We start from the raw sequence: 25,405 nt of genomic DNA, 5'->3' as shown, positions 1-25,405 counted from the left end.
ATTTTAAGATGTATTCGTGTTGTTATGTGTATCAGGAGTTTATTCCTTTTTATTTCTGCACAGTATTCAATTGTGTGGATGCATCACATTTGTTCATCTAGTCACTTGATGAATATTTGGGTTACTTGCAGTTTTTGGACGTTACAAATAAAGGTGTTATGAGCATGTGTGAACAACTATTCTGTGTGCATGTACGTCCACTCTCTTGGGTGGAGATCTACAATTAGAACAGCTAGATCATACACATGGCACTTTAAGAAACTTCCCAAATGTTTTTCACAGTGGCTTACACTATTTTACATTCCTTCTAGCAATATAGGAGGGTACTGTTTCCTCCATATCTTTGTCAGCACTTGAAATGACTGTTTTTTTTTTTTAGTTTTAGACATTCTAGATATTGTGGAATCTCACTGTGGTTGTAAATTTGCATTTCCTCAGTGATAATAACATCGAGCATATTTCATGTGCTTATTTGCATTATCTTCTCCGATGAAATGCCTGCTCAAATCTGTCCCCCATTTTTATTACGTTGCCTGTTTACTTATTATTGAAATTAAGGAGTTCTTTATATGTGTTGGACCCAAGTCCTATACTAGATACACAATCTTCAAGTGTTTTGTACTAGGCTGTGGTTGCACTTTTCACTCTCTTAATGGTGTCTTCTGAAGGCAGAGATGAAAAATGTTTATCCAATTTATATTTTACACAACACTGTTGCCAGTGTTGTATGTAACAAATACTTGCCTAATCCAAGGCCACAGAAATTCTTCTATTTTTTTTTCTTAGAAAAAAAAAACACAAGTTGTATAATTTTAACTTTTATTTTTAAGCCTATGAGGTATTTATTTTTATGGTTTTACAAATTTATCACTTTGGTTTTTCCTAAAACTCTCTTACATACACAGCTTCCTTCTTTTTGCTAATATAAACTTTATTTATTCAACACTGGAGGTAAGATTAACAGGAGATAGTTTCTCCCCTCAAAGAGTGCTTTTTTCTTTTTCTTTTTTTTTTTTTTTTTTTTTTTTTACTTAGGAAAAATTTTTGATATATGCCAAAGTAGAGGAATTAATATAGTGGATCTCTACAACCTCAGTTTAACAATTTTCAAGATTTTGTCACACTGGCTTGTCCATCCCTCCATCCTTCCATCCTCCCTTCCTTCCTTCTTTCCTCATAAATTGCCATACGGCAAATGCTCTATGTTCCTCACAGTGTATCTCTTGTAAAACTATGGGTTTTTCTTACTCAACTACAATGCTACCACCGTATCTCACTCCCACTTCCCGATCAATTTTCCTAAGAGTCTCCCAAACATCCTTCCTTTTTACAATTTTACTGGTTTGTTTCTCTTTGGGTTCAACCAGTGTTGACAAAACATTTGGCAGCTATGTGTCCCACTCCTCCTTTTTTCATGCACTAACTGGATCCATTTTCTGGCTCCCTGAACACTTTATGTTCTGAATTTGTCTATCTGCCTCTGTGAGGCCTCCCTGAACACACTCCTTCACCTAGCACATCCTGTCAACAGAAGGTAGCACTGTAGCTTGACTAGATTTAAGTTCAACTTCTTTTGCCAAGATACTTCACATCCAGCTGTGTGCTCTCTACCACAGGACACCTGAAGACAGACAATGCCACTTGTCCACTTCAGTGATTCTGTGATTTATCTGAAGGTTCAGGAGTTAATAGCCTCAAGTTCATTATCAATCTGTTGTTTAATGGTTTCATCCAGGTTTGACTATTGCCCATATCAGCTGTACCATTAAAGGCTGAAAAATGGTGATTTCCCAGTTACTACTTCTGCATTTATTCACTATACTTCTTCTGTAAAGAATTTTCCCCCATTGAATAGAGCTTTATGGTTACCCTGAAATATGATTTGTACAGAAATAGTATCTGTTTAACTGCTTGTTTTTAATTGCAAAATTTAGAATAAGGAGCTGAAGCCTTGGTTTCTTTTCCATGGTAAAGAAATTTTCATGTGTTTCCTTCATTAAAATGTACTTTTAATGATTCTATTTCTCCCTTTCAGATAGCATCTAACTCATTGCTTGGGTTTTACACTGTCATATTTTTATTTAAACCCTTCAAACATTTGTACTGATTTTACATGAAAATCTACCTTTCAGTTTCTACTGTTGATTGTCTGTGCTGCCTCTTGTTCATGGTGGCTTACTTCACTCTATGTTTTAAAGAATTATGAGTCATGTTTGGCAGGGTTTTGAGGGAATCCCGTGAAGCTTGAGCTGATGGCTTAGTCCTCCAGAGACCATTTACATCTGCAGGAACCTCAGTGCATTCTCACACAAAACTACTTTAAGTCAAATAACCAGATTCAGTCTTTTCTTCCCCGGCTACTTGAAGCTCGGCCGCCATCATGAACAACACAGTAACTATCCGGACCAGGAAGTTCATGACCAACCAACTGCTTCAGTGGAAACAGATGGTCATTGATGTTCTTCACCCCGGGAAGGCAACAGTACCTAAGACAGAAATTCGGGAAAAACTAGCCAAAATGTTCAAGACCACACCAGATGTCATATTTGTATTTGAATTCAGAATCCATTTTGGTGGTGGCAAGACAACTGGCTTTGGCATGATTTATGATTCCTTGGATTATGCAAAGAAAAATGAACCCAAACATAGACTTGCAAGACATGGCCTGTATGAGAAGAAAAAGACTTCAAGGAAACAGCGCAAAGAATGCAAAAAGAGAATGAAGAAAGTCAGGGGGACTGCAAAAGCCAATGTTGATGCTGACAAAAAGTGAGCTGGAGATTGGACAACAGAAGGAGTAAAGATTCTGCAGTGGATTTATCTGTGGTGATTGTGCAGATTTTTCATGAGAGGATTAATAAACTAAGAATGTTAAAAAAACAAAAAACAAATAACCAGATTCAGGTTTTCGATACCATGCCAAGAATATAAATTGCAACCACAGGGCAACCCCAGTGGCTCAGTGGTTTAGCGCCGCCTTCAGCCCAGGGCCTGATCCTGGAGACCCGGGATAGAGTCCCACGTCAGGCTCCCCTGCATGGAGCCTGCTTCTCCCTCTGCCTGCATCTCTGCCTCTCTCTGTGTGTGTGTCTCTCATGAATAAATAAATAAAATCTTTAAAAAAATAAATAAATTGCAACCACATACTCAGGTCACCATTCACACAGTACACCACAGGACAGCTCAACAGTTGCTCACTGACTGATACATGTTTGTGTCTCATACCAGGCATTAAATGTCTGATGTACCACCCTTGCCCTATAGGAATGAATGCAGGTTCTTTCTTAGAGTTTTTTTTGTGGGTTTTTTTGTTTTGTTTTGTTTTTACAGGTGATCTTTTTCCAAGCCAGAATCCAGGCTGAAATTTTCACATGTTCTTGCTATCTGGCTTTACCAATGGGTAGATTTTTTTTTTTTCCTCTTTAAATCAAGCCCATTCTTTAATTCAGGGTAAAACAATTGAAGCTTTGGGATATATGTGTGAAGTTTCACCTCCAATTTCTCACCTTGTAAGAACTGGTGGCCTTGTCTCCAGTCTGCAGGTAAGCTGTTGCCCTCTAAATATTCTTTTTTTAAAAAAAAACAGATTTTATTTATTTATTCATGAGGGGGGGGCGGGGGCAGAGACACAGGCAGAGGGAGAAGCAGGCTCCATGCAGGGAGCCCGATGTGGGACTTGATCCTGGGTCTCCAGGATCAGGCCCTGGGCTGAAGGCAGCGCTAAACTGCTGAGCCACCTGGGCTGACCTAAATATTCTTGATTAGATCAGCTGCGTTCCACCTTCCCATGCCCCAGGGCACCCAGAGCAGTGGTCAGTGTCCACACTGGTTTTCCTTCTCCCCACCTCTCAACCATGGATTTCCCTTACATCTTACAAACTCAGCTATTTAAGAGGATATTATATTGAGGAGTTCTGTGTCATAGTTTTAAGACTCTCTAGCTCATCAAGCAGCTGTACATACACTTACCTATGAACAATGCCAAGGTGGTGTAATAAATGTGCCAGCAGAAGTATAGACCTGGTTCTGATGGAGCTCAGGAGAAAGAAATGGCCTAAATTAGCATGAAGGGCTCACAGAGGCTTCACTGAGGAGATGCTTAGGCTGAGCCTCAGAGCTGAAATCTCAGGAATATGGTTATTTCCTTTTTGTCAGAGATAGATCATCTTCTCATGTATGTTAAAAGGAAAAAAAGGAAACAGAAACAAACCAATAAAATAAAACAAAACCAACCAACCAAACACCAAGTTGCATCCCCTCTACTTCACCTCTATCTTGCTTTGCTTGGTGCCAGGGAATTGGGCTGTATGTTGGTGTGCTCACAAGAGGGGCTAGGTGTGTGGTCCAGGGAGATTTCAGCAGGAAATATGGAACATAATGAGAGGTGTAGCAGAGTGTGCTCTCTGCCACCTTTGGGGCATCTCATCCATGCTGATACACAGTCTCATCTTTTGATCTCTTTCCTAGGAGAGGAGAAAGCAAATGAACCCTTATCATGTGTTCCATCTGATCAATCTGGTCGGGGGTCCCCAGGTTACTACAGCAACCTTTGGGTATATCTCCTTTGGGGAGATGTGGGTTTCAAAGCAATCCTTAGTTCCTCTGGATAAAAACTTGGGAAAGTTTCTCTTTTGGATACAGGGTCTCTCCTGATGCCAAAAGCTGCTGCTCTGAGCACCTTACTGGACAGAACCCAGTATCTCAGGAAAGCCACCCTTGACAAGAGGATGAGGCATTTCTGTTCCATGCAATTGTATGTGAACATGCAAAACTACTCCATTTGTTTCAGAAAGGGGAAAAATCCAACAACTATTGGGTAAAAGCAAAAGCATTATCAAAGCCATTTCTCTCAATAAGCAGTTAATGGCATCGATTATTGTAAACTCTAACCTAGCACATTCTCTCACATGACATATGGGTACTAACCCAAAGCTTAGATAATGAGATCAGTTTCTATGAGCATTACCCACATCTGTGGCTCAAGTTATCTTGGAATATGTTGTGAAGAAGCCTGATAGAGAGCATACCCACAGGGAAGATTTTGTTTGTTTCTTTTAAAGAAAAAGAAAAGCGATATGATCATGAACTTAATTAAAATTGTTTTATGATGATTTAATTAGATGTACAACACTGTGCAAATTCACTCTGGCCACGGACCTTTCTATCTCCTAAAGTAAGGGTTGCCAAGATCTCCTGGGCTTTGCAATTTTACCTAATCCTTAATTTCATCTCCTGGTGGGGTGAAGATGAACATAATTGTGTTCAGGTAATTGCTTTATCAAATAGTTTAATTGTGCATTCAACAGAACTGACAACAAGAAGGTTATTCTTCCTAATGTGTTTTTAACAAAAGTGCTAACTAATTACATGGCATCCTATTCAGGGCATTTGAGAAGAAGAAATGAATACGTATTCTTCCAATCTTGGTTAAATGCATGTTTGCAGAGAACATAGAAATAAGTAGTAAAATAATTAGCTGAATTGCTTCCTTCTGCTGTAACTGCATAACTAATCTGCATGTTGAAGTAGTCTGTATAAATTCTGCGGATGCATTTTCACCATGGACGGTGTTTGAACATCTGTGCTTCCTGAAAATGTCACAATAACCATTTTACCTGAAAGTTTATCCTCAGGAGCCAAGAAACCTGTGTTATCTTGGCATGTTCTAAGAAGAAATAAATGCTTAATATAAGTAGGACAGATGTGCCACATGATCAGAAGGAAGTATTACAACATTAAGGCAAATGGTTGAAAAGAATTTTGAATTAAAATAAGGCCGAATCTACTCTATTTTGCATGAACTCTTTCTTTAACAGGATAACTAACATGTCTGGTATAGACTTGGCTTCTATGCCTGTCTGTGCCTATCATTCATAGACACTCAGAATGCCTTAATAACTTCTTATGGGCTCAAGCCAGTGTCATTTAGCTGAAGCTGTTAATGAGGTTACTATATTTGACATTTTAAGAGGTGATTATGTAGTACACTGCTTTTAAAATTTTACCTGATCCAGGGAATAATCTTGCCCTCCTTCTCCAGAAAAAAAATATTACCCTTGATCATAGTGAATGGCAGGGAGGAAGAAGGTCAGATGGCCACTGTATTTGACTGAAGGTTGGACATAGGATTCAGAAAGATCCAGGTGGAATCCTTCACTGCTGTTGAAGCACAGACACTGGTACATTTCTTTCGAGTTCCTAGGCTGGGAGGAAATGAATCTGGGGCTGTCAAAATCACTATTTTCTGCCAAGGGGAGAAAGCCTCTTTGCAGAATGAAGCCAAGCAGAGATAGACAGAGAGACAGAAGGAAACGTAGTGTTGTCAACACTGAATTTCCTCTTCTTTCTCTGAGGTCTGCTTTCCCCAGTATACTTTCTAGCCTTATATGGCAGTAAATCTTCATTTGGGGATTAGGGAGAAAGTGAGTTATGTTTATGTCACTTGAAATCAAAAGCATCCTGATGATACAGCTGGTATTTTACATTACTTTTCAGATGGCTTTGCATTCATCTAAGTAAAGACTGATTGGAGAGTAGGACCAGTGTTCGAGGATGTCGGCCCTGCTGCTTCCGAGCTATGCTGCCCTTGGTAAAGTTCCATTGTTTCAATGATCGCATCTTTAATTTGAGACTAATCACAGTACTCTCTCATAGGTTTGTTGTGGGAATTAGATGGGATAAAAGAGGAAATAAAATACTATGGCACTTAGCACAGGTCACAATTCTTAATACATATTTAGTAATTAAGTGCTATTGTTTTGTTGTTCTTGTCATTATCAAGACTATTTAAAATATTACTAAGCTAGAGACTGATAGGGACCCCTAATATCTGCTCTATCCTTCAATTATATAACTCTCAAATTTTAGCTAGGCACATAGCTGCTCAGAATAAAAACTACATTTCCCAGACTCCTTTGCAACCTTTGAAGCCTTAGGATTGTGTCCAATAGAATGTGAGCAGAAGTGACATTGGTGACTTCTAGATTGTGCCCCCTTCCATTCCTTCTTCTTTCTGGATGGGGCATAGGAGCCACCTTGGACCCAGATGTAGAAGCTCAACAATTTCATTTGCCTGGAAGCAAAACAAGCTGAAAGGATCCTAGTCATGACCAGCATTGGGCTGCTGACCTGTAGAATGTTTGCAAGAGAGAGAAATAAGACTTCATTCTATTTTAGACTCGGTTTCATCTGGGTTTCTGTTACAGCAGCCAGAACCTATATCCTAACTAGGACACAATCACTCTTTTATATACCATTCGTACTTGTTTCTTCCAAAAAACCCTGCGAAGGAGAAAAGGGGAGGATAACTAAACTAGAGCAAGAATTCTATTTAAACTAAGAGTCGAGGGTTTTCGTATCCTGAATTCTGGCTCTCATTCTAAATAATACCTGACTACTGCTGACTGAGGAGAGGAGGGTGAAAATGAACAAGATCTGAGGGGAAAAGGCAAAGTTGGGGCATCTGCCATGGGAGATGTGTCCCCAAATCTCAAACTGTTTAACATATAAAACACAACTGCTTAGAGTTTGTTAGAGACACTATTTCCCCAATGTTATAAAACCTCTCTTGTCAGCTTTTTCTAAGCAACAGAAAATCAGAATAATGAAACCTACTTCATGACCCCCCTCATCAGACCCTTAGTGTTCACATAGTCCACAGGTACACTACTGCATTCTCCCCCTGCTACCTGACAGTACATGGGGATGGGGTCAGGATTTTTAATGTTTCTTGTCCCTCCCCAGGGCCACCAGATGGACATATCTAATGGCTCCCCTATTTGCCACTGGTCCTCTAATCCTTGGGCCATTACTATCACTGTGTTCCAGTCCCCTGAAGCACAGAATATACAAACGCAAGCTCTTCAGCTTTTGTTTCCCATCATCTGACTTTCTGCTTAGCCAGAAGCAATGAGCCACTGCAAGTGAAGATAGTTCTTAACCAGCAGGTTCTATGGAGACAGGGCTAACCAAAAATATCCCCCAGAACACTGACACGTTCAGCTCTGTTGCAAAGCAGAGGAGCTGTACCTAAAAGGTTCCCATGCTTGTCATGGTAACAGGGCCACGAAAACGGGGGGAGATTGGGAAGAGACACCAAGTTTAATGCTATCTTGCTAAGTCTTAAAATCCACATTGTGGATTGCTCTAACCCTCAGAACAGCCTGTGCATGGGAAATGCCGGCCAACAGAGAGAGACTCCATTTGCCAAGAACTTCAAACATGACCTTTACTTGGTAGCAATTGTTGGAAACTATTAAGATGACTCTGAAAATAATATAATCTGCGGTGACAATATGTTGAAAGAAATGCCAACCCTGTAAAGCAAGCTCTCTCTCCCCCTCCCTCGTGTGTGCACACTCAAAACAGAAGAGAAACATTTTCTTCCACAGCAATTCTTAACTCTGCATCTCTCTTCTGCGTCTAGACATAAATGAGCCATTTGCTAATTGTTTAACAGTGATTAAGGAAGTAAACGTTCTGGGGAGGAGGGGTGACAGCAGAAGGGTGTTCGCCTGCTTGTTTTCCAATTACCAACAGCCACATCAGCGGGAGAACGGAGCTGACTCTCAGGAGCTCCCAGCTTCATTTGGGGAGCCCTCTCCTTGAGGTCAGGCCAAGCACTGGTGGCTTCTGACTAGGAAATGAGCAATCCTAGCACAGACATCTGAGCTTTGGTCAAGTGGGTCCAGACTGAGGGGATTCAATGAAGTCCTCGTGAAAGAGGACTTTCCACCCCAAACAGGATGTGGAGCAGTGAGGCTCTCCTCCCTTCCAAGCTGGGGACCCCAGAGCCACTCCACCTCCCAAAGAAGCTCTCTCCTCCAAAGGAAAGAAAGTTGAGCTTGTCTACTCAAAGCACAGGCTGCCAAACTGTGGTCGGCCATGGCTATGTCCCTCTGCACACAGGCAAAATGAAAAGATGGCAGCCAGGACCCCAATAAGCTTTCATCCTTCCATGGGATGACTGGAGAGGAAGCAATGGGGCTCACAGATGAGGGGTTCCCAGCTGGCCCAGGCTGAGGCCAAAGAGGTATTGGCAGGAGGATCTTCAAGTCCTACCAGGACTAAGATGGTGAAGAAGTCCTTTTGCTAAGCTCAGTGCTGAGATGATTTTCTTTATTTGAAATTCACAGTCACCAAGACCAGCTCCAACTTCCTGAACGCCTCTAGAGACTGTTTTCTGCCCATCTCTGTACCAATTACAAACGTCGAGACCTCATGCCTACCAGAAGGCCCCTCAGAGCTACTCTGCTTCTAGTCCTGCCCCTGACCATTCCCAGACTTCAGCCAGTGTAAGTGGCTCTGAAACCAGAAACTCTCAAAAGGATCCCCAGCCCTGTGAGGGCAAAGTTCAGCCCCTCACATGGCCATCGAGGCTGGGAAGAAATGGCCCCTGATTGCTTTTGAGCCTCATTTCTGTAGCTAAAACTCTGTCCCTAGTCCTCATGTGGTCAGTCATCCTGACACTGTCACCAGCTCCTTCAGGGGCCATGCTGTCTTTTATCTATCTCTTCAACCACCCTCTCCCATCTGTTGGATGAGCTGCCCTCTATGCCACTCTTGCTCTGGCTGATTCCTTCCAGCCTTAAAGCCTCAATAGAACTACCACTTTCCCTCTGAAGAGTGTTCACACCTCCTAACTGGTGGAGGTGGCCCTCCTCAGTGTCCTACAGTACCCAGAATGTCCCTTATCTGAACATCTTCTCTAATAAAGGAGATTGCTTTTCAATTTGCCCACCTGTAAGTTCCATGAAAACTAAGGCTTTCCTTGCTTTGTCCTTTGCCACAACACAGGAATTAGACAATGCATAACACATGGTAAAAAAGAATAAATATTCACCAAGCTTCCAGACTACTTCAGTTTTTCTGGCCATGTGAACATGACATCAAGGATCATTAACGACTAGGGGGATGCTAACTATCTCCAACCTAAGTCCAAGGGCCTACTTAGAGCCTCAAATTAGCTGTAGGCCTGGCCTTCAATTTATCTATCCACCCCCTTGCTGGTTTTCAACTCCTCTTTTATGGGTATGGAGGCTGAATAAACATTTACTGCCATGTAATATATCCCTTCGTATCAAGACTTTGTGCATTCTTGTTCCTTTATCTCTGATCCTGGAGGAGTCATGAAACTCTGAGTGGTGTCCCTGATGCTAGGACACTGAAACCATAAACCTAACCACAACTCCAACTCCAACCCTAACCCCAACTCCAACCCCAATCTGAACCCTAACCCCAACCCCAACTCCAACCCCACCCATAACCCCAATTCCAACCCTAACCCCAACTCCAACCCTAATACCACCCATAACCCCAATTCCAACCCTAACCCCCCCAAATCCAATCTCAGTCCTAACTCTAATCCCAACCCTAACCCTAGCCCTAACCCTAACACTAACCCCACAGAAAGGGGCTCCTAAGCACATGCCTCCAGTTCTAGGATGGTCTGACTTCTGGGTGTAGAAGCAGAAGTAAAGTTCATGTGATGTCACCTGAAGATAAATACCCAGGAACCAGAACAGAGCTGATGTGCAAGCTCTTTCTTCCTCCTATTCCTAACAGTGTGCCCTATAGCCTTCAGATCCAACCATGAAAGCGAAACACTTCCCGTGCAGTACTGTGATCATTTATTAAGGGGTGTAGTTTTCCCTGATGATGATGGGGACCAATGCTACAATATATTTTGCCCATGTTAATTTTTGTGAATTTGACTTATGATATCAAATCCCTCCTGTGAAACATGTTTCATGGTCTCATCTGTCCTTTGTTTCCTGACCCCAGTGGCCATAACTCCAGGGGATGGAGTCCGTTAATAGCGCATTCACTCTTATTAACTGACCATCTATCTACTCATGGTCCTCCCAACAGCTTTGTCTGTAAGACTAAAATGTCCTCTTAAACCTCCATAAAAAGGTGGCCGTGTATTTGGGGGTAAGAATTCAAACACTTCCAGCGGTAAACCAGACCAGACTGAAGTATTCCCCATGGAAGGAAGTCTTACTGAATGCCACTGGGGCTTAGAACTTTCCTCAGGTTCAGAGGACTTAAAGCAGTCAACACACAGCTATTGACTATTATTTGATTCATTTCCTCAGGACAAAGAAAATGCCAACTCTAGAAGTTCAGACAAGGTAGAAAACTATTGGTCTACTACCAGAGACCAATACCCACATTTTCCTCTGCAATGCTACCCCTCCTTGACTCCTTCCCTTTGTTTTAACTTTAAATGGGAGCAGCTGATAATAGACATGGAGACAGGAAACCTTGGGTTTCAAACTCCATCACTGTCCGTGGCTCTATGGACCTCAGTATGCCGCATATGGAGAATGGGGAAAAGGATACTACAGCTCCTAATAAGAATGCTTTAGGTCTCTTCATTTGCTTCCAGAAAAGACAGCTGAGCTGATCTGGGAAACTGAGGACTCTGTTTCAGCTAGTGCTGGATATTCAAGGAAACTAGAGCAACAACATGTTATGGCCAATGAAGGCTTTGCGGGCACAGCAGTATCTGGAAGTCATACTTCTTTAGAAGAATCAGGAGTCATTGCAAAAGACTCTTCCAAATCCTGATCCTGCCTTTCAGACAAGCTATTTATCAGTACTGGTGAGCAGGCAACCTTCTCTAACAAAAAGCCAACTTTCTTGCCCAGACTGCAGGGGGGCCATGCCCAGCAAGCATTTTCTGAGACATTCCCTGGGCAACTGACAGCACTTCAAGCCATGGCTGACGGGTTACTCCTTGCAGCTCAGAAGTCAAGGGGAGCTGGCATTTGAGGCTCCTTTTGTAAATGAGAGGCAGAGACGAGAGGGCAGGTATTGCTGGTTTGATGTGCAACCCACCACTTGCCCCAAAAGCCCTGATCACCCACTGACATTTCATGGCCCGTCTTCAATCCCAGGCTTGAGGATCAGACCGTTTGGTCCAGAGCTGGAGGGAATAATTTGAAGAGCCAGACTGGGTCTTCACAAGGAGAGAATCGCTGCAAGGAGCCTCTGACTCTCTGCCTCCCACCAGGGTGGGTGTTTAGCTAAGCGACTCAGCCCAGGTTGGGGACAGCTAATTTTTCTCAATCACTGCACTCTCTGCAATCCATTCACTCCAGTCCCAGATGGGTTACTCATTCCCTCTCAGCCAGAGTCCTTGGAGGCTCCCCTCTTGTCCATGAAACTCACAGAACACTCACTATGTACTCCATCTCATGCCTGTTGAAGGTGGTGACAGGCACTACCTCTGTCTCTAGGGCCTCCCATCCTTAAGGCAGACACAGAAAAGAAGGCAGTTATAGTAACGGGTGTCCCCCAAGCCAAGCATTGCCCGATGATGTGCTCACCTTCCAGCTTTGGCTTTAGGTCTCCTCTTAGACTATTCTCTCACCTTCCCTCTCCCCCCACTTCACAATGTGGCAGCCACACGGGTATCCTCTTCTTCACACACACCATCCTGCCTTAGAGCCTTGGCTCATGCTATTTTCTCTGTCTAGAACATTCTGCCCTCTAATCTCCATTTAAAAGACACCTCCTCAGAAAGGCCTTCCCTTAGTATCCCCTATAAAACATCCTCTCTCTCTCTCTCCTCTCTCTCTCTCTCTCAGCCCCATTGTAACACTTGCCAAAATTTGAAATTATATATTTGTTTGGTTATTTATTTCTGTCTCCCCTACCACACTGCAACCTACAAGTGAACTGGAATGGTGTCTATCCTGTTCCCCACTGTCATGCTCTGCACAGACCCTAGAAAAACTAGAAGGGTTCAAAAACTATGTGCTACCCAGTAAAGGAAGAAGCTTTTGTATAAGGACTGACAATGGAGTAGGAAGACAACAGACTCTGGAAAGCTCTTAATAATGAGAAAAGGTCTGGGTTTAGTTTTAACAGGAAGAAGAAAGACACCCAGGCATTTTAACAGGGGGAGACACACAAACAGACCTTTATTACAGAATCCTCCCTACCTCTTCTGTCATGTGGAAATGGCCTTTGGGAGCAGAGGAAGGGCAGACGGCAGGTGAAGAGATCTATGAGGAGAGGTCTATAAAAACCAACATCCTCACTACTTAGTGTAGTCCGTTGAGCTGCAGCATGGATGCCACCCAGGAACTTGTTAGAAATACAGGATTTCAGGCCCCATGCGAGGCCTGCTATATCACAACGAGTATTTTAGCAGAATCTCCAAGTGACTGTTTACATCCCTGGAAGTAGGGCTTTATTGGGAGACAATGCTGGCCACATCTGCCTTTGGGGAATGGGGGACAGAACAAATGCATCAGTGCCCCCAAAGAATCCACAGCTCCAGATGCATGCAGGGGGGCAGAAGCAAGCCCTGTTACTACAAACTATCTCAAATGGATTCCATCACGGGCCAGGGACAGTAGGGTCAGGGGTGGGTATGCAGAGCCGAGCTGGGCTATTTAACCAAGATGTACTGGCTGCGACCCCGGGCAGAGAAGCTGCAATTCCTAGGTAAGGTCTGACATTGAGGATGTAAGGATTTCTGATTCTAGCTAATGAAGATATGTGAATTCTTTTATTTCCATTCTAAGTTTCCCCAGTACCAGGCACAGAGTTTGATACCTAAGAAAGGCTCAGATGATACGTGTTGAAAGAACAAATGGTCAAAGAGTGATCATGATACTGACGTCATAACACAGATTACATGGGCCTAGGTAGAAGCTAGACATACTTTTTGCCTCCCTGTTTTGTTGGACATATCCCCTTTAGTTAGAAAAATGTGAAAATTTGAAAGGATACAACTCTGCTTCCAGTGAACAATCATATCACCTGTGCAACAGAGGATCTACGGGAAAGCATGGCACAGTCTCAAAATAACCCAAAGAAGCCTCTGAGGACAGCAGGTACTGAGGGCTCTCCCAGGCTTGTGGGGTCTCCACGGTGTACAGGGTGGGATGGTGAGGGGCTCACAGGAACACAAGCTGTCACCTGGGTGCAGAGAGAGGGAGGGACCAAGACGGGACCCAGTAGAAAAGCCCAAGTACCACATGGTAGGGGGACCACAAGTGGCCAGGGTATTGCTGACAGCACCTGTCTTTAGCCCCAGAACCTACCCGCAAATGAGGCTCCCAGAAACAACAGGAAGACAGAGAGAAAGCACTGCAGCTTGAGCTGTAGCACGTAGGCAATCACATCTTACAGCAAACTTCAGAGACACTCACTGGCTGAGCTATATGACTTACATCTTTGGAACAGCTTGCTACCTGGCCTTCTCCAGGAAGCCTGCCTGGATCGACTTCAGGATCACATGTCACTCTCAGAACCACCCTTTCCTCATAGTACTTGATCCCTCTAGTTACATGGGAAGTGATATTTTTATCCTGTCTCTTTGGTAGAGAATCCATTCATGTGGCAGTCTCTTGAGGTCAAGGCCCAGAGCCCACCAAAATTCAAAGACCCCAGTTTTGGTACAGAGACTTGTCAGAACAAGAAGCCATGGGATATTCTCAATGACAAGATAAAAGAACAGAGATGACTGACCTTAGAAGTATAGGTGTGGCCATCAGAGCCGCAGACCATGGCTGACTGCGCCGCGGGGCAGGGCTTGCACTTCACCAGGTTTGAAGGGCCAACCCAGTGTTTGTAGGCCACATTCCCCTTCTTTTGCCTGAGGGTGGAGAAAGAGAGGTTAGGTTCGCCGAAGCTCTGGTCCCCAAGGGTGTCCCCTGCAAGTTGCCTGGACAAAAGCCCAATAAATAAACCAAAAGGCTGGTCCCACAGCCGGGCGCACCCTGGAGAACTCTGGGGGTGTTCCCATTGTGCTAACAAGCTGATGGGGACAAGCGCATCTGTTCCTAAAGCCCTGGTCCAACCCACCAGGTGAGCCAAGGACAACATGACTGTTAGAAATAATGAAAAATGTGACTTGGTGACATGAAAAAACATTCACAACACATTAAAAGAAACAAGGAGGGAGTGGCTCCATCAGCTCGCAAGCCCCCGGGACAGCCTGCAGCCTGAGCTCACAGCCCTCCTAGGGGGCTGCCCCACAGACTCAGAAAGCAGTCTGGACAAAAACGCATCTCCAAACAACCCATTGGCATCATCACAGCTGTGGCAAACGATCTCTGGATGGATACATTTTGAAGCCCTTTCGGTCTAGCCTCCAAATGGCCATTCTACAGAGGCCCTGGCATGACATCACTTGCAACGGCTGAAATCATCAGAACTCTACTCTTCTGCTCAGCTGCTCCAGTTTCTCCCATCCTAACCTGCGTCATCATGATAAATGATGCTGTTAGGGTGGCTTACGGTCATGGAAGGAACCCTACCCCCGAATCATAAGCCACTGCAGTGACGGCGCCCTTCTCCTGGGGTTCAGATGCTCTCCGCACAAAGCACAGGGAGGGATTCTCATGGCCCCATGGCCAGCTGCAGTGGGAGGATGAGCATCTCTGGACAGCCCATCCACCAAGTAATCACAGTTGCCCTGCAAGTTTTTTTCTTGGCATTGCTACCTGGAGGTTAACCTCTGGGTTCTGGAGTCAGAAGACAAGTGCCAATCTCAGCTCTGCCACTTAGTCACTGTGTGATCTTGGCAGAATATATAATAACCCCAGAACTCTAAGTAAGCCTCAGTTTCCTCATCTATAAAATGGAGAGAAATAGACCTACTTCAAGTCAGTGGCATGAGACTGAATTAGCTGACGCACATACTCGGTATAATGCTTAAAAAGCAGAAAGCCATAAAAATATCAGCTGTCACTAGAATTCTTATTTGCCCCAACAACAGATTGGGGTAGAGAGGAGGAAATTATCACTGCCAGAGAAACGTGCCTTCATTCCTAGGCCCAAGACTTGGAATGGCATTTAACTCTCCAGAAGAACTCGTGCAGCCACACAAGGAAAGCATTTCCACTCCATATGAATTTGGGTTTGGAGTTTGAGGTAATCCACTTTCTTCCAAATGAAGGAAAGTAATATAGGATGAGCACCTCCCCCCAATCTGGTTCTTATCCTACCTCAAACCTTCCCTCATCATTTGGGGGAGGCAGTCAAAGGAGGAATGACTCTTTGGGAAACTACCTTTGAGACTGACCATGTATCCACAGCCTAACCCTTGGGGCCACCAGGGGAGCCCAAGCTGGCAGGGCCACAGGGCTGGGCCTGTCTGACCAATGAACTGAAAAAGGAGGTCCTACAAGGATGCTATAAGATCACCTACTCCAGAAGTGAAACCCAAGTTGGCTAAGAGCCTTTCCCAAAGTCATGAAGACACGTGGTGGCTAGGCCTATGATGACATTCACACAGCTGCACAGTGGCCAAGGATAAGCTCTCTTCTTCAGCCTCTATCAGCCCCGCCTACATTACTAACTTGAAATTTCTTCGGGGCCATCTACGTGTTCGTCAGGGATAGTTCTCTCTCCAGTGACTCCCTGCTTCCATAGCAGCTGTCCACCTGACCCTGGCCTCTCTGTCTGGAATAAAAACATCTGCATTCCTAAATCACACAGGCATGAGGCTTTCCATTATTCTTTGCCAAACATAGTTTACTCAAAGTCTGTTTGGGACTAGAGGAAAAGGAAGGATGGGTGATGGGACTCCACGCAGGCTGTCAGTACAGGGTGAATCTGAGAGTCCATGATTCCTTCAGCAGAACATCGCACATTTATCATCATTCACACAGCAGACCGCCTGACACTGATGATGAATCAACAAATACAGGGAGCAGTTCTGGCATCTGGCAACCCCTCTCCTGGGTCAGTCTCCAGCATGCATGGCCAATTCTGAAGCAATTCTTGTTATGAGCTCCCAGAAAGGGGCTATAAAGTCCAAAGAGTGGCAGCTCTGCTGGGGCAGACATAACCATGTTCAAGGATGCACCAGAGGAGAGAAGGAGATGAACCAAAGGGAGAGGAGGGAACAGGGAATCCCAAGCAAATGTCTTTGAGGAAGAAATGAAATCACTATGAACTACTAGTTAGGGATAGGTCATCCCTGCCCCTGGGCCTGAACTTGACTATTAAACTAAGTTCATTATGGGGACACAAAGAGATGAGGCTGGCTGGTATATACTAGCAGATCGGTGCATCATGGAGGCTCCCTAGATCCCTGTGGTGAGTTTCTATGTGCTGACCATCGCAATGGGCACTCAGAGGTTCATCACAAAATCACAGACTGTCAGAACAAGAAAATACCTTAAAACGAATCCATTCCAACAGCTCTATTTCATACAGGATGAATCAGACACAAACGGGAAGGGAGTTGGCCAGTGGTACACAGAAATATAGCAAATCTACCTCTCATGTATTTGTCCAAATGAAGTTATCCTGGAAACAGCTACACTGCTTTGGGACCACTTTAATCCCTATTTTGGCATCTGTATTTTCATCATCAGGACTCAATTTTATAAATAAAGCTCCTCTGAAACATTGTCCCTGGCTCCACAGCTACAAAGAGGTAAGCTGAATATACCCCATGTCTCGTGGAAGGGAAGCACCATGTCTTACCTCTCATAGTATGCCTTGGGGACTAGAGGTAAAAAGGCCAACCCAATCTAAATTTTCACATTTCCAGTAGAACAAGCACACCTGTTATACTGGAGCAGACTCAGATGTCCCTTATCTTACTAGGACTCTAGTGGGCACGGCACACAAACCTACAGTCTCTGTCCGGAGACCAAATTCTATAAAATTATGTACAAATATATGTGAACCCAAGGAGGCATAGCTTCCCTGGCTACTGTACATAAATTTCAAGATCCACAATTCAGTCCAAACCCTAAAAATTAACCAACACAGTCAAGGCAAGAGACCAAGTTTTCTGAATAAGGTATTTCACTTTTTAAGTCAAGAATGAAATCCTATGAAGGTATCTTGATGGAACTGCTATACTCAACGTCCAGACATTCATCATCTGGGGTGACACAAGCAATTTAATCTGGGAAGCAGGTCCTGCCGGCCTTTCAGTTGGCCACAAAGTCCTAATTCCACCCTGACCTAGCTGGTGCTATGGGCAATCATACCTCCGACCCTGCTGACAGTACGGCAAAGAAAATCCCAACCCAGCAGCACCCCACTAGGGAGAGAAGACAGATAACTGGCAGGCCACAAGAATTTCATTTTTCTCTTGTGCTTAACTGCTTATTCTCAGTCTTTTTTTTTAAGTTTACCAAAATTCCCAGCATTTATGTTTTTGAAGAAGAGTGATGATTCTTCAGTACAAATCTGATGATGTGACTCCCATACTTAAAACCTCCATCTTTTTGCTACCTCCTAGACCATAGGCTGAATTCCTACTAGTTTTAGTATTAAACTGACTGACCTACCTTTACAGATCAGTGTTTGCTTTGTTCCTCCTTCGAGACACACACATACACTGACCACAACCACCAAGTATTTTTGCTCCAGCCAACTTCTGCTGTTTCCCAGAGCCCACTAACAATCTTTGTGCACCTGTGCCACCATGTGGACTTTTCCTCACTCTGACACATCTTCATTCCCACTCACATTTTTCCCCTCCATCTTTTCTGCTTCATAAGGAAGGCTTTCTTCAAGGCCCCGTTCAATACCCTCCTCCTCCAGGAAGCCTCCATCGGCCCCTCCACAAGCAGTCAGGCTGCTTGCCCATGCCATCGTGGTCCTGGCAATCACTTCTAGTCATGCTCTGGACTAGTTTTCCAATGAGAATCTTGCATCAACTTTGATCAAATTCTAAGTGGCTATGATTATTCCAACAGGACACGGGGTATACTCAGGCTAAAAGCCTTGGAGCTCATCCTGGATACCTCTTCTTCCTGCCCTCGCCACTTTTCCCCATCCCTCAGTCCTAGTGGTCCAACTCCGCTAGCCACATGAGCCTCTTACATGTTTCTTGCATGTGCCATGCAAATTTAAGTCTCTACGACTGGGCAAACACTTTCTGCCTGACTGGCAAATGTCTGTCCCTCATCCAAGCTTCAAATCAACTGCTTTTCATGAAGCCTCTCCTGAACCTCTGAGCCTGATCTCAAGGAGAACTGATCATGACAGTATTTGTTCCAGCATTACACCTTGTTCAGACCCAGCTGTGACATCCACTGTTACATAAAGCAGTCCTTTTTGAGTCTATCTTCCTCAATGAACTGTGCACGCCTCAAGGGAAATGACTGGGTCTTACCATTTTTGTGCGCCTGGGGCTTGGAAACATAGTCAACTCTCAATGTATGAGTTTGTTCAGTGAAAAAAGTGACTCTATTAATCTAGACCTTTAGAACTTTCTCCCTTTATCTCTGGAAATTACTAGCACTAAACAGACAATAACATATCATGTGATTTTAAGCAACAAGAACTCAAGAGACCCAAAAATCCTGAGTCAAACTTGAAAAAACAACAATTAGCAAAAATTTCTAAAGACAACTGAGAAGTGTGGAGGGAATTCTCCTCTGCATCTCAGGGCCTAAAGGATCCTCCTATTCCAGAGGTTGAACCACTTCCCAAGCTGGCTAAGGACCTCTGATGGGAGTGGTTCTAAATTCCTAGCAGATATCAATTTTTAGGTTTAGGAATGAAAAATCACAATTCTCAGGAATCCTCAAGAACTGCTGAAATAGTAAGTTTCTCTATATTCTTCACTATATTTACATGTTTTTTAAACTAAAAGTAAATATTAGGCTTAGTATTATTTATAAAGAAATCTAGCCTGAAGTGAAAGTCCAAACAATGGAAATTGTCAGGAAACATTATTGAGTAGTATTCAAATGATGGGACCTCTGGATTTTCTAGCAAGTTAACAGCACAACACAGAATCACATGTTAATAGTTTCAATTTTAAGACTTATGTCTGCCAAAATGATTCTTTGGAACACCACTCAGAGGATTTCTCTTAAGTGTATATAAATAAACTTATTAGTGTACATATTATTTACAAGAGCAACTCACACTCTTACAAGAGGGCAGCAGCTACAAGCAAGACTGGCCAGATTGTGACCATTCTTTCCAACATGTTCTGTCCTAGTTCCTGGAAAAGTTAACCTTAACCCTCAAGTCCAAGAATTTCTTGCTCTTGCTTCCCACTGGATCCTGTTGCTCCTCACTCAGATGTCCCTACACCCTCACCAATCAAGGCAAGTCCCATCTCCTGCCAATTCTCCACAATTGACACCAAGGAGATATTTGATGACATCAGTTGTGATCCAGCATTTCACTTGGCCATGGCCAGAGTAGGACCATAGCCAAGGCTTAAGGCAAAATAATGGCAGGACAGACACATTTGGAATTATTTTTTAGGTGGTAGATGTGCAAATATACATTTCCTCACATCCATCCTGCACAATGAAATTCAATAGTTTGTGTTCAAAAAATTTCAAGGATATACTGGGGGTGGGGGTTGCTAACAGCATATGTAGGAAGGTTGACTTTTTTTTTCTCTTGGTTATTGAAGAAGGGTCCTTCATGGTATAATACCCTGGTATTCTCACAGGTTTGCATAACTTTAAATAAAATTGCTTTACTCTGTGTGAACAGATGGTCAAAGAGTGAAGCGATTCTAGATCTTAAGTCACAGTAGCAGGACTTTAATAGTTTGGTGTGACTATCACCTGCCAGTCTAAGTGCCCTGAATACATCTCCCTGACTCCTCATGCACCACGACCCTCTGACAGTAGATGTTATCATTAGCCCCTTTTTTACAAAGGGGAGAAACGTGAGACTTACGAAACAGCCAGCCACACTCTCAGGACCTTTCCTTCTGTTCTGTGTTTATTCTCTCATCAGCTCTCTAAAGCAGACCTGTCAGCACAGAGCCCATGGAGAACCCCACCCAAGAAGGGTCCCTTTCCAGTAATCCCAGTGTTTGTTTGCTGGCAGCCAGCATCACAAGCATTTTATTGTCTTGTTAATATCAAACTGCCCATTCAAAAATAAGTTTGAATTTGTTTGCAAAATCAGAACTAATTGCTTCTAAAACAAGGATGGAAGATACTCAGATAGCTGACGTGGTGGCTATTTTGAACCAGAGACAAAATAATGATGTTAATTGAAATGAAAAACATGTTAACTACTGAAATAATCTGTCATGTAAAATGATGCTATAATTCCTCTGTTGTTAGGGTTATTTGAGTCATTATACAAAGTCATAAAATTATACAGGACGAGCATAATGGCCTGTGTCATTTACAAAAGCTGCTTTGATGACAGAAACGGGCTCTCATGTCAGACACTCTCCATCCTGGTATCCATGGGCTCATGAGTCTCCATCCTCTTCCAAAGGAAGAAGAATACAGACACAAGATCCTGTCCCAAGAGAGTCCAATTTTCCTAATGTACAGATACCCATCAAAGAACAAGAGGAAGAGTTCTCAGTATTCATGGACTAAAACTACGGTGTGCCTAGGAATGTCCTAAGTGCCACCGGGCACCCATGTGGTACAAAGACATGCTGCTTACAGATGCCTGAAATTTAAATGGCAGATACATAACAGCAGCTATGCATTTAGTGAGGACGTACTGTCCCCCTGATACTATTACTACCACCAACAGTAACTGACATGTTTTAAGCTTTAAGTTTCAGGTATTGCTTTAAGCCCTTTATGCAGTAATGTGTCTCATTTACCCCTTCCAACATCCCCAAGAGGGAGAAAAGATATGGTGAACATGGGAAGCTGTGCTGGGGAGTAAGTTGGGGAGGCTTCAGGAGCAGAGCAGACCTGCAGAGACAGGAAGGACCACACTCGCATGGTGGGTCCCAGTCCTCAGGGTGAAGCACCGACTGATCCACTGATTCAAGCTGGCAAGTCAACCACAGGAAAGTCAGCATCTCTGTGTGGCTTTCCTCCATCTGACTTGACCCAGGTAAGGTCAGTGAGGCTCATAACATATTCCATGTCAAGCTCAAATACCTTAGTAGAGACAGATGTCCTGGAATGAGGAAAAAGCCCTTGGTTCATGGGCATGCTTCCAGACCATCAACAAAAAGACTTCTCAATCACCTTTAAACCCATAGGAAAAGTGCCTATTTTACAGTTTTAGAGTAGAATCAGGGCCACCAAAAAAAGTATATGCCACAAAAAAAAATGTAGGCAATTCCAGAAGCAGGAACATCTTTCCAGATGTATGTCAATGTCAACTCGAGTCTCCCTGACCTGCCTGTCACCTGAGCTGTGTCATGGCTGAGGCAGCTAGGGATGCCTCTACTTTTCATAGATGAGAAGATTCAATAGCCAGATGAGAGTTTCCAAAAACACCGGACGAGACCATGGAAATGAACTCAAAGTGGTGATGAAAGCACACTCTGTCAGTGAGAGAGGCCTGAGGGTATGAGAAAGGGAATTTCTGCTTTGTGACTCTGGATGGCTAATGTCTAACTCAATGGCAATAATGTACTGCTTTTGTCTCATTTGTTCCAAATCTAAAACATGAAATGCATTTTCAGAATTTCTAAGGAATTGCATGCTGCCAAACCCACACCTGAGGGGTCCCCCAGGTCTCTGGTCATGTTTGCAGAAGCTAGGGGGGTTGGAATGGAGTAAAGTTCTCCTCAGTGCAGGAAGGAGGGCTGGGAATAAAGGGGCTTAGCTTACCCAAATAAAGGTGATGCAGCCTCAAATATTTCAGTGAAGATTAAGGGGTCTGATCACTGTATCCGAACTAAATTCCCAAATTATTTTGAGGGTTTAAGCAGAGCTAGAATTCTAACACAGTCTTTGCTGTTTCAATAAACACTTAATAAATACCTGCTATGTGCCAGAAATTGGGCCCAGAATTCAAAGATGATGCTAACGTTGTAACTGATAGACTTCTAACACACGTCCCATGTCACCACTATGGTCCTATTTAATTACTCTGAATGCCTGCACTGATGTGAGGGAGGTGTTACCTGAACTCCTTTACTCATATACCTTGATACAGTAAAGATTCTCACAGACTGCTACCTCATCCAGGAAAATCTCTACGTCCCATGAAATTATGCCATCTGTTTCAGAAACTCACCCCTCCCAGTCCTTCTACATTTATGAGGGTCAGAAGCCACGTGTGTGGCCAAAAGGGCAAGAAGAAAAGGAATGTGCCAGAAGACAAATGCAGATCTCTCATCTTTCTCACTTTTCTCAACATTATGTGAAGTCGAGGTTTCCTTATACTTGGAACTTAATATATTTGTCCAGGGATCCTCATCAAACCTACTTTTAGCCTAGACTCTGCTCTGAGTGTTTCCTGACCGGATCAGGAAGATTAGCGGGTTGATGTGATGATGGAAATTCCGCTAATGGGTTGGAGACTCTGGTCTGCAGTCATCTCCCATTAAGAGAGTGACAGAGCATGGCCAGGGGCACCAAGGGGAGCTGGGAGGCACTGATGGTAGGGTTTTAATTCAGAGTTCAGCTCAGGGAATGAACATGGCCTACAAGCAATGACAGCCCGCATGCGTAACGTAAGTAAATGTGAGTGAACAGTTGAGCCTCCTTTATTCCCATAGGAGATTGGAGAGTGGTGTATTCAGTTTTAAAAATCCATTCTCCCTAAAAGGGGGCAGAAAAGAAACTGTGACTATTACCCGCTGACCTTCAGCATCCCTGTTTGATTTGTTTTACTGTTCTTGATGTGCTGGCCCAATAAAGAGAGGTCCTGTTCCAGCCCTGAGATCTTAGTGGAAATCGTTAGCAATGGACAGGCTAATTGGGAAAAATCAAATGATGCACAAGCAAGCCCAAGGCCGAGAATTTCATTTGGTTTCCCTCCTCGAGCATTCAGAATCCTGACTCTTTGCAGAAGGGGCCCAAAGAACTGAGGGTTCTGCTAACACAGCTTCCAGCTAGTTGTTTTAAAGCTCAGGTGTGCCCACAAGGGCGTGTGCAAGTGCACACAATTCCACTGTCGGCTCTGCTATCATCTTAGAAAATATTTGCTTGCATTCCTGGGGGTGGGGGACAATTCTTATGAGCTTGTGTACGAGGGAAAGAACACCCATATGTGTATGATCTACCTTGGGAAGAACAAGCTAGCAAGATGAAGCAGAAGTAGGAAGACAGCAAGATCAGGGACACTGCTGTTTTCAAGACAGGCCCAGAGACAGACAGGAAGCTGACAGGCACATGGCATTTGAGAAGATGAGCACCATCACCCACACCATCTCCACACCATCAATAGCTGGCTATTCCCCTAAAGCTCTGAAGGAGGTAGAAGCAGCCCCATCAGTACTATCATTTTGCCCCTGATCTGAAGGCTTTCTTTACATTGTCATATGAAAGAAGCAGAGCCCTGACAAGGCTCTGTGGCCCTCACCAGCAGAGAATTTTCTGGATAGGTGGCCAGGAACTAAGGCTAACTCCACTGGCCTGGGTCTTCTCTCACACTGACCTTCCCCTACCACTATCCTCCCTCCCTTTTGCAAGTGTCCACTCACATGCCACCTCCCTCTGAGGCTCTCTCAGACACCCTATGCTTTCTTCTGAGCATGTGTGGTCCTATGTCCAAGTCCCTTGGATGTGCCCTGCAGCCCTTTATCACCAGTCACTCTGAGATAACCTCAGTCAGGTTCCCAGCTATTCCCACGTACAGACATGATACTACAGAATGTGCTGGCACAGGGAGTGATAAATGTACAAGTCCAGTGCTGTTCCACAGTAGACCCTGGACTAATGTGCAGGAGTTACCAACAGAAAAGCCACTCAACTCACTATAAGGAAGGTGCCTCACACAGTGAGTGAGAGCTGGAGAGAGACTAGCTAACCTCTCAGAGCTCCTAATTAAAGACACCAGTCTGGCCCTGCATCTCCAGCTTCTTTCTTGGCTGAACTGACCCACTCGTCCACTCAGTATGTCACCAACATGTGCCAAGACCTGAGCTTATGTTCCAGAGGGAGTGTGGGCAGTGCAAGTAAGGGGAGTGAGTGTAACAAGGAGTGGGGTGTGCATTCTGCCAGCAGGGAAGATCCCACACTGCCAATTGGACAGCTGTCTGTCCAATCAGGACAACTGATACCATCCAGAAGGTTAACAACAGCTGAGCCATTGCCTGTGTGATCTCGAGTAGGCCTGAGCAACTCTGCAAGGTCTGCAAGGGCTATTCCTCCATCTGAGGAACTAAAGACTCAGACAGGAGATTAACTTAAATTGAGCATCTACTAGGCACCAACACCATGCCTTCTGTTTCCTTGTCACAATGCCACAGGCATTTCATAAGGAAATGGGAGATTTAGCGTAGGAAAGTGTCTCCAGGGCAGAGTAGCCCTTATGGAGAAGATGGGCTTCGGGGCAGCCTTGCCCTGACCCCACACCTCTGCCACACAACTGCAGGGATGCCATTACGACATCCTGCTCTTATCCTACCTCATCCTGCTCTTATCCTCTCTTATTAGATTCTTAATTTCTTTTTTTATCTCTCTTTTCCTGTAGACGTTACTCTCTGTAAAGCTAGATTATGTCCATTCATCACAGAATTCCAAACACGCAGCAGGGTCTGGCAAATGGAAGACACCATAAA

At 44.0% G+C, this 25,405-nt stretch overlaps 2 protein-coding genes across 2 annotated transcripts in view; one reads left to right on the top strand and one right to left on the bottom strand.

Annotated features, from left to right (window-relative positions):
* SPOCK1 (SPARC (osteonectin), cwcv and kazal like domains proteoglycan 1) overlaps positions 1-25,405 on the bottom strand; it is a 487,945-nt gene that overhangs the window by 118,277 nt on the left and 344,263 nt on the right. The window contains exon 5 of the mRNA XM_055302768.1: positions 14,488-14,614. Coding sequence (XP_055158743.1) covers positions 14,488-14,614 — 127 coding nt within the window. The remainder of the gene's footprint in view (positions 1-14,487; positions 14,615-25,405) is intronic.
* Positions 2,367-2,773, top strand: LOC129495269 (40S ribosomal protein S24-like). The gene has a single exon (XM_055302769.1). The coding sequence runs from the start codon at positions 2,381-2,383 to the stop codon at positions 2,771-2,773; it is 393 nt and encodes a 130-aa protein (XP_055158744.1). The 5' UTR covers positions 2,367-2,380.

This window comes from Nyctereutes procyonoides, unplaced genomic scaffold, assembly GCF_905146905.1.
Source record: "Nyctereutes procyonoides isolate TBG_1078 unplaced genomic scaffold, NYPRO_anot_genome, whole genome shotgun sequence".
NCBI classification, from domain to species: Eukaryota; Metazoa; Chordata; class Mammalia; order Carnivora; family Canidae; genus Nyctereutes; species Nyctereutes procyonoides.
Note: the sequence above shows the minus strand (reverse complement) of the source record. Positions and strands in the feature narration are given on the sequence as shown.

Coding starts and splice junctions, on each gene's coding strand:
- LOC129495269 (XM_055302769.1), top strand. CDS start 2,381: ATGAACAACACAGTAACTATCCGGACCAGGAAGTTCATGACCAACCAA.